The sequence below is a fragment of the Myotis brandtii genome, unplaced genomic scaffold (assembly GCF_000412655.1).
Source record: "Myotis brandtii unplaced genomic scaffold, ASM41265v1 scaffold181, whole genome shotgun sequence".
Lineage (NCBI taxonomy): Eukaryota > Metazoa > Chordata > Mammalia > Chiroptera > Vespertilionidae > Myotis > Myotis brandtii.
Genome location: NW_005356712.1, coordinates 3,112,326 through 3,121,764, shown reverse-complemented (window position 1 = coordinate 3,121,764; position 9,439 = coordinate 3,112,326). Strand labels below are relative to the sequence as shown.

The window sequence follows — 9,439 nt, the reverse complement described above, 5'->3', positions numbered from 1 at the left end:
GAGGGCTCCCAGGCTGCCAGAGGGATGTCTGACTGCCAGCTTAGGCCTGATCCCCCAGGGAGCGGGCCTAAGCCAGCAGGTGGTCATCCCCCGAGGGGTCCCAGACTGCGAGAGGGCACAGGCTGGGCTGAGGGATTCCCCTCCCCCCACGAGTGCACAAATTTTTGTGCACCGAGCCTCTAGTATATATATATATTTTTAAAAAAGAACACAATCTTAAAAAAAAAAAGAATGCACTATCAATGTCTACTTCTAGTCTTTCTCCTACTGTAATTACCACTGTTGTTAATTCTCGTCCAACCCATTCCAGGCCAAAGTCTGCAGACTTATGACTAAAAAAAATACCAACTTTCATTTGTGTCCCACGTATTCACTCCGAAACGATAGCTAGGCAACGATGAGACTGTACTGTTATTGAGTTGTAGCTGTTGCCAGCTGAAGTACCTAGCTGGAGCCCCACTCTTTGTCTGTTAAAAGTGGTGTTAGAGGGGCGTTAACGATGGGTTAGCACAAAACTGAGACTTTCTCCTTAGCAGCAGCAGAGGGATTCATAAACATTAAAAGGAGAATAACTTTTCACGATGTGGTTCAATGTTGTCTCACACCAGTTCCAGCCACCCGGATTCATTGGTCCCATCACTGGACCGAATCCCAAGCGATGGCTTGTGCTGGCATGGGAGTCGCACTGTGGGTCCAACCCATTGCTCATAGCCCTTCTCCGGTCCACATCCTGCTCCTGGAACTCCGCCCCCTCGGCTGGAACCCCTCTCTGCTGTCATGCTTCCAAATTCAAGCCCTGACTCAAATCCGCTTTCTCCACATAACATCCCCTGACCCATCTGGCTCCCAAGGCCTCTACCTGAGCCAATTGAGGTCTGACTGTCCGCACAGGACAACACTGCCTTTAACCCTGCAGCGATGGTGCAATGCACCTGGCGGTGAGTCCAGGTTGGGGGCGGCTGAAAGTGAAAGTCACAAAGAACCACAGGCATTCTTAAAAATCTCTTAGCAAAGGCGCCATACTGGGGAATCAACACAGGGTAAGTCAATCCATCCGTTTTCCCTCCAGCAGTAGAACACATAGCCGTTCCTTTGGTTGAGCACCAGTTACAGGGTGTTTGTGTAATATATATATTTAAACAGTGTGTTTAGAAACAGCAGAGTCACAAACAGTGGGATGAGACACAGTGTGCAGGCACCGAGACCAACAGCGGAAATAGAACACATTTATCTCTCTCTCAGACCCCACCTCTCCTAAGCCTAATCGTAATCAGTGGCAGGTTGAAAACCCCGCGCTGTTTAAGTTACCCTCTCTCCTCCCTCCTGTTACCTTGCTTGCCTTTCTTTCCTACCTTTAGATGATTTCTATACATAAGCATACATGCTCTTATGTATGTGTTCAGATGTGTGGTTTTAAAACGTATTAAAAAAAAGAGTCAGCTGAATATTTTCTTTAATAGAAGATGTCATGAAGACTCCCCAAAGTGCAGGTGCACTGCCTGGTCTGTGACACCCCCCGCCCCGGCCCCATAGTCACGGCATCATTTGAAAACTACCAGAACAGCCCACAAGCTCCGTGAGGCTGAGATCTCAACCAAGCCCTCCTTTAACGCTCAGGATGTGCCGGATTTTCTCTGAAGGGGGAGGTCTTTTAGTCAAAAGATATACAGTTGAGCCTTGAACAATGCAGGGTTCAGGGACAGTGACCCCCTCCAATGCAGCTGAAAATCCACAGTTAACTTTTGACTTCCCCCCAAACTTAGCCTACCGTTACTGGAAGCCTTACCGATAACATAAATAGCCAGTTAACACATTTTTGTAGGTTACATGTATGATATACTGTATTCTTTTAAAAAAATATTTTTATTCATTTCAGAGAGGAAGGGAGAGGGAGAGAGAGATAGAAACATCAATGATGAGAGAGAATCATTGATCGGCTGCCTCCTGCACGCTCCCTACTGGGGATGGAGCCAACCACCCAGGCATGTGTCCTGAGTGGGAATCGAACCATGACCTCCTGGTTCATAGATGAGCACTCAACCCCTGAGCCACACTGGCTGGGCTACATACTGTATTCTTACAAATACAGTTAGCTAGAGAAGAGCAAATGTGATTATGAAAATTAAAAGAGAAAATACATTTACTGCATTTCTTGAAAAAAATCTGCATCTAAGTGGGCCTGTGCAGTGAAACCCGTACTGGTTCAACGGTCAACTGTACTACCCTCCTCATGCAGGCCCGGGGCGCAGCTTACAGGCCTTCCCCGACGGTAGGCTCAGCTGGCAAGCACTTTCCTTCTCAAGGAAGGGACACATGCAAGGAAACCCGTGCTTCATGCCAACAGGCCACTTTGGGGATGAGCTCAGTGCAGCCCAGATGCTTAAGGGAATATCCCTGCAGCAGCTTTGAGATGGGCTGGTCCCCAGGAGCTGGGAACAGATGCCAGGGAAGGACTGAGTGGGCAGGACGAACAAGTATAACCGCCCATCTGCGGGGCCCCAGCTGCTCCCTTCCAGCTGCTCCTTCCCAGCTGCAACCTGCCAGGTGAAAGCCACCAGCCCACACAGGTGCCTTCCGCCTTGGCCTGCTCCTGGTGGCTTTGTTCTTCATACGGGGCAAGAGGAGCTAGCTTGGTGGAACCTGACAGAGTCGTCCCCACAGCAGTGGGAAGACACATGAATTGCCTTTCCAACCAAAGGGGGATTCTCAGGGTGCCCCAGACAAGAGCAGGAGCCGGTAGAAGCAGGTCACCACAAACAATGGGATTTTCCTACTCCTGGGAATGAGAAACATCCCTTCCTGCCCGCTCCATGGTGACACGGAATGGTGGGTTAAAAGTGATTTTGGCTGCTGTAGCTTTGGAAACCACTTGGAATTCTATTTTTCCCAGAAGAGAAGGGATATGGCGGTGGAACAAGGATGCCAGGCCACCGCTCCCAGCCTGGTGCATCTCCCCGAGAGGTGGCGGGGAGGATTTCCCTGGCGTTTGAGCCAACTCCAGACCCAAGGGTCAGCACTGGGTGGGACTCCCCTTCCCCAGGCTGTCAGCTCACCTGAGGTTCCCTTTGTTGGTGGCATACTTGATGTGGTTGCAAATGTAGTTGAACATCCCATGAGCGGTGGTGCAGTCGCGGGCATCAAACACCTGGAAGAGGTGCATTGTGGGATGGATAGCCTCCTCCTTCCCTCCTCAGCTCCCCCAGGCAGCCTTCCCATTGGAGGAGGGCCCAGAGCCCACTCCAGCTGCTACCCCATTGGAGTAGTGAGCACCTCACCACCCATCAAACCAGAAAAATCCCCTAAAAGGAGGCATGGAGTGTAAGTGATTTGGGAAAGGGATGGTGAGGAGAGGAGAGACTTTTAGTCGGCTGGTTATATTTCCTGTTAGGTTATTAGGGATCAAAAACAAAACAAACAAACAAACAAAACAAAGAAGAAACGCCTGAGCTCGAAAACTAATCTACTGCCAACTTGAAACTATTCCCCAGAGAAAAGTCATACCAAGGGACACAGAATCTGATGTTTTTGGTGAGCAGGCAGATAACATCAATAAGCAAAGAGAGTAGGTGCAAGACAAAAGGGAGCAGTGGGGTCTGTGGTCAACTGGAGTGCATAAGCCTTAACAAGAGATACGCAAATTCATTTTAAACACTGTGTTGGCTATCGTCATGAGACATGATAGATTTGGCCATGATCTGAGAATCTGGGACCCCATGACGACCATCTGGTGGTACTTCACCTTGGCCTCCAGCTGAGCCCTTTTAAAGCTCACCCCTGCACCTACCACCCTCTCCACTAAAGGGCTCCTCAAGGCAGCTAAGCCTCACCACCTACCTGCAGCTTGGACCACTGGATCCGGCCGACACAGCGGGAGGCATTCCTCCAGGCGTGCTTGGCCCCATAGATGAGCTCTGTGTCTTTGAGCTGGTAGGTGCTGGTGGTTTCAATCTCCTTGTTCACCTCTTCCAGCCTCTCCATGTGGGCTTTGGAGCCAAATCTGAGTAAGGAGGGGAGGGAGGGAGGAGCGTCACCGTCTCTCCAACGTTAGAGGTTGGTGAAAGGAGGGAGCTATGACAGGAGGCCAGAAGCCACAGAAAGTCAGAGTTGATTTCTGGACACAATAGTTCAAGCATAAAGTAGAGACTGCAAACTAAAGTGCCCACAAAGGTCCAGCAGTGACTGAACTGGCTGGGTGGGGTCCATGCCTGGCCCGAAGGGGACAGCCACCGCTCTGCTCCAGCCAGCTGTCATCCTGAGAGCAAGGGGGGGGGCGGCCCACGGCTGCAGATCTTTCAAAGAAACTGGAAATCTGAGTTTTAAAGAAAACTCTTCTCATTTTAAATGATGGCAGTGAATTAAATTTTAGAAAGTACAAAAAAATTATTATGAAAAATGTCAGACTTATGAAAAGGTATAGAGAATAATACAATGAACACCCACGCCCAAAGCCTAAGAATTAATAAATAAATAAGGACTAATATCAATCCTTGGGGACTACTTCCCCATAATGGCCCACCTTCTTCCCAGAAGTGACTGCTATTTTGCATGTGGCGTCTACATTCTCATGCTTTTGCTTACACTTCTGTCTACGTATACAGAGAGCCCCTGAATCATGTGCAGTATTGTTCTGCAAGTTTAAAATGTTTATATAAATGGTGATGACCCGAATGTACCCTTTTACACCTGTCCTTTCCTTCTTTCACTCCAAGTTATTTGTGAGCTTCATTCCCATGAGCAAACGGAGTGCTAACCCATTCATTTTTTCCAGCTGTATAGTATTTCATTACGGAAAATAGCGCATTTTATTTATAGATTCTCCTGTCGATGCTGTTGAGGTGGTTTCCAGTTGGCTCTTTAATTTTAATTTTTTCTCTATTCGAACAGTGTTTCGGTGAACATTTTTATGGATGCCTTCTGTGCAAAAGTGTGAGAGTTTCTTTAGGCTACATATCCAGCCATGGAATTGCTTGAAATGTTTCAAATGTAAGCAGCACTTTGCAGGCCAAACAGAAACATTTCTGGGGGCTAGATTTGGCTCTTGGGCCACCAAATTCCGACCTCTGTGTCTGTGAACTTGCCTTTTAATGGACGAGTAGTACTGATCAATGAACTCTTTGGCGAGAGGGAAGAGCTGCTCTTTAGTGCGGACGTCTTCAGGCCTCCGTATCTGCTGAGAAGGCTGCATGACGGAGCCCATACAGATGCGCTCGCTGCATCCCGTTTCCTGGATGGAAAAGAGAGATTTGGGCTATCACTCGGTTCTGCCCAGGGGTGGCAGGTACTGGGCTGCAGACCCGCATGGGATATCCATGGTGGTGCTGACCTGGCCTTTAATTCCCCAGGGGGGTGTCTCGAGCACCAGCTTCAAATCACTGTTGGATGTGGTCATCAGCCAAGGCAAGGGATGATAAGCAGCATTTTAAGGTTCTGAAAATGTTTGTTCAACTCAACAAGGGAAAGAGCGGCTGTGTGACTGGCCTTCCCTCGGTACTAACTCCCAAGGAGCCACCGTGGCTTATCTGAACACGTCTATGGTGCGTTGATTGCAGGAAATAGCCCGGACTGTTCCCCTCCCTCTAGTCACACCCCTTGCAATAGGACTTTATGGCCAAGCCCCATGAGAAGGGGGAGCCTCTTCCATCACCTCGTGAGCGGCCTGCAATACACTAGATGCCAGCAGCCTCTGAGGCTGTGACAACCAAAAGTGTCTTCCGATATTGCCAGGTACACAGGGCAGTCCCCACCACAGAGAAGTATCCGGTCCCAGATGTGGCCAGTGCTGAGGTGGATAGATCCCGGCTACACCCTCCTGAGCTACTCACCAACGTGCTCTTAAGGTGGAGGGTGTCCGTGAGAACCACGTCAGTCTCCCAGTTCTTGACCTTGAGGAAGCGGGGGCACTTGGAGGGGCTGCCGTTCTTTGGGGGGGACTGTCTTCCCGAGGCAGGGGCCTGAGGAGAGAATGAAGATGGGACGTCAGGCAGGAGGGCCCTGGAAAATGGTCTCTGCTGGGACGGAGCGGCACCGCTCCTCCCGGAATCTGCTCCAAGTTACCAGCTGTCTGCACAGAGAAGGGGTTGGACTCTCCCTGGCTGACATGTGAGAGGTGGCTGGGAGCCTGGTGCCTCCACCTTTGCAGAAGGAGGTGCCTCAGAAGAGCCTTTCGGGGTTCTGTTCTGGGAGGAGAGTCAGGAACCCAAAGGTGGTCAGGAGCCCCCTGGTGCCTAGCGCAGGGTTTGGCATTGAGCTGGGCCTCGATGAAAGTTTGCTGAATGAATACACGACTGAAAGGACACCATCAGTTTCTCTGAAGGATAAAGCCCTCCGGGCTGAGGAGTCAAACTGGAGGCTGGGTCAAGTTACTTTTCCGGGCCTTCCTGCTACAGCCCGAATTCACCATTTCCAGCAGGTGCTGGGGAAACAGAAGGTTTAAATTAGAAAGGTTTGCAGCATAGGACGTGTCCCCCAAATTTCAGGTTCCTGCCTCTCGAAGATAGATGCCCAGCATGTCCCTGTCCCGGGGCCTTTGCACTTCCTGTTCCCCGTCTTGAACACCTTCAGTTCTCCATTTGTCTTCACCTCTGCAATAAAACTGCCCAGTAGGTGAGGAAGGGTAAGTCCTGGGCCGGCCAATGTTGGCCCCTCCATTTCAGACACGTAAAAGGATCACATTCTGTCTTGGGCGTTTCTGAGCAGTTGTCTACCTGCCTGGGAGAGGTGTGCCCGTGCATTGACAAGCATCGGCCACTAGCAAGTGTAAGGGAGAGGCAACAGGCACGCCCTGATGCGGCAACTGAACAGGGGAGGGGAGGAGAAGAGGCGATGTTCAGTGACGTTTATGCCAAAGAGTAGAGCAATGGGCCGTGACCTTGAGGTAGGGCCCCTTCAATGTGCTAGGTGCTGCTAGGCACTGGGACACCAAAGAGTCAGACAGGCTCCTCGACCTGGAGCACTGTAGTGGGAGAATGGAGATAGTAAGTGAGTACACACACAGTATAATTTCAGGTGGTGTTAAGAGTATGAAATAGAAGGAGGTGATGACGACTAAGTGGAGGGGAGAAAGGCAAGTAAGTGCAAAGGTCCTGAGGTAGGGATGAGTACGCTAAATTCCAAGGACCAGCAAAGAGGCCAGTGTGCCTGGAGTATGTGCGTCATGGCGAGGACAAGGATATGAAGTCAGAAAGAAGGCAGGGTGCACGTTACATCAGCTTGGAGGACCTGAGTTGGGTGAAGGAGCTGTGAATTACCACTAGACGGGCTAGGTCCAGGACAGAGATCACAGAGAACTCTGAAAGACTACTACTGGAAACTACCATTCAATGAGCACTTAATATGCGCCAAGCAATAACCTTATCATCCCCATTTCACAGATGAGAAAAGTGAGGCAAAGAGTGGTTAACCAAGTTGTCCAAGATCACAGAGCTAGTAAGCCGGGGCCAGGAGTCAAATCCAGGCAGTATGACTCTCAAACCTTGCTCCTGTTTGACAATCCTGCTTCTTGGCCATTATGCATAATTCATTCATGAATTCATTCATCATTCATTCATTCAACACACAGTTATTGAGTGAGTATCACCTATGTGCCGGGCAAGGCAGCAAGGGCCAGGGCCACTGTGACAAACTAGACAGATGTGACCTCTGCCCCCATGGAGTTCACAGCCAGTGGGAGGGGCATCACTACTGAATGGGCCACTATAATTGAGAGCAATGGGTGCAGTAACATGGGGCAGTGAGAGTATACAGGGGCCTGTGCAAGCACATAGAAGAGGCATCTGACCCAGAGCATTTGGCTTCTAAGTAAGACCTGACGGACAAGTAGGTGTTAACCAGACAAAGAAGGGGGAGCAGCAGGGCCTGCAGGCAGAGAGAACAGCTGTGCAAAGGTCGTGAGGCGAGTGGCCTATCATAGCCACCTTTCTGGCCACTGGCCACTGGCCACCTCTGTGCTAAAGCATCCATGCCGTCACATTAGAGTGGGAAACAGGAGGCAGGTGAACCGATAGCTCCAGAACAGAGCAGGGAACGGTAGCAGAGAACCAATGGAAACTGCCGTGACTCATGAGCTCCCACTCCTCCCTGCCCTGGCCAGATCTGGTCATCCCCAGTGGTTCCCATCTCAGCGCCGGACACCACCATCCATCCATCCATCCATCTGCGCCAGCACAGGGGGGAGCTGTCCTGGGCATCATCCTCTTTATCTCCCATACTTACCCCACCCCCACTCCCACCCACTGTCGTTTTCTAAGTAGCTCTAGAGTCTATCCACTCCTCTGTCCAACCACCATCATCTCTCACTTGCATGACGGCGCTCACCTCCTAAGTGTTGGCCATTACTTACTACAATCGGCGTTGTTATTCTGCTAACACAATGCAACATCTGGCATTACGACTGTAACTACACTACTGCCCGGCTGGGAGCAGGAGAGGGATCTGGATGAGTTCTTCCCTTGTTCCCCTTTGGCACTTTCCATTCTGCCAAACTTTAAATTTTTTTACCTGCATCCCCGTGTGAAGCTACATACAAACAACCGCACTTCCTCTGAAGGCCTGGAAAGACTTGCTAATACTCCTCTAGGACTGTCTCCACTGCTGTCTCTTCCAGCAGATCAACAGGTGGTGGAAGTCACACCTGGACAAGCCTTTGTCGTGACAAAATCCTCTGATGGTGCCGACAACCGGCGCCCATGAGAAGAAGCGGTCCTCCCTTGCCCGTGTGGGAGGCACCTGGACATTCTCCCTAAACGTCAGGCGTCACTAGGCCAGTTTAGAAACTCTCTGAACCATCACATTAACGCCCCGGAGGCTGAGGAGCAGCTGGAATCCGGGGGGAGGAGGGAAAACAGAGGTGGTGCTGGTGTGGGGGTGGGACCCAGGACCCAGGGAGAGGGTGGGAGGGCAGATGGGTGGGAGCCCAGTAAGGCAGGAGGAAGAGATGTGGCAGGAGCACAGCTAACGGGACGAATAGAAGAGGCCATCTGTGGAGGTGCCAGATGTGTGAGGGGTGGTCATCAGGAGCCGAGTCATTGGGGCCCGAGTGTGGACGAAAGGGGCCACCACCCCGGGCTGTGCCGAGTGCACACTTGAAACTGGCAGCCTAGCAGACTCAGAGACCTAAAGTAACCACAAAGGATGGTCTGAAATTAAACTTTAACTAAAAGCAGTTATGGTGGGCAGTTATGTCCTAGGCCAGTATCTTCACTGACAAGATCAACTTTGATCCTTACTGAGCCCATTTGCCTTTTTGCCTCTAAGATAACATACCCTTGAAATGTCTGGGTAACTTGTAACTTCCCTTTTTCTGGAGCCCCTGGGGCACAACCAAATGTTCTGGGCGCCAGGACAGATACTACAAATTCCTTCATTATCATGTTAATTGATCCTGCACCCACCTAAGTATGTGTCCATCATTTTACTTTTTATCCTATCACAGAGGTTTCCC

General features: G+C 50.5%; 1 protein-coding gene across 2 annotated transcripts in view; it reads right to left on the bottom strand.

Moving 5' to 3' along the window:
* The window catches only part of NOS1 (nitric oxide synthase 1 (neuronal)), an 89,797-nt gene that overhangs the window by 53,330 nt on the left and 27,028 nt on the right, over positions 1–9,439 (bottom strand). For both annotated transcript variants that reach the window (XM_005863789.2, XM_014537697.1), the window contains exons 4-7: positions 5,823–5,951; positions 5,079–5,224; positions 3,835–3,997; positions 3,054–3,145 (exon numbers count right to left, since the gene is read on the bottom strand). In XM_005863789.2, coding sequence (XP_005863851.1) covers positions 3,054–3,145; positions 3,835–3,997; positions 5,079–5,224; positions 5,823–5,951 — 530 coding nt within the window. The remainder of the gene's footprint in view (positions 1–3,053; positions 3,146–3,834; positions 3,998–5,078; positions 5,225–5,822; positions 5,952–9,439) is intronic.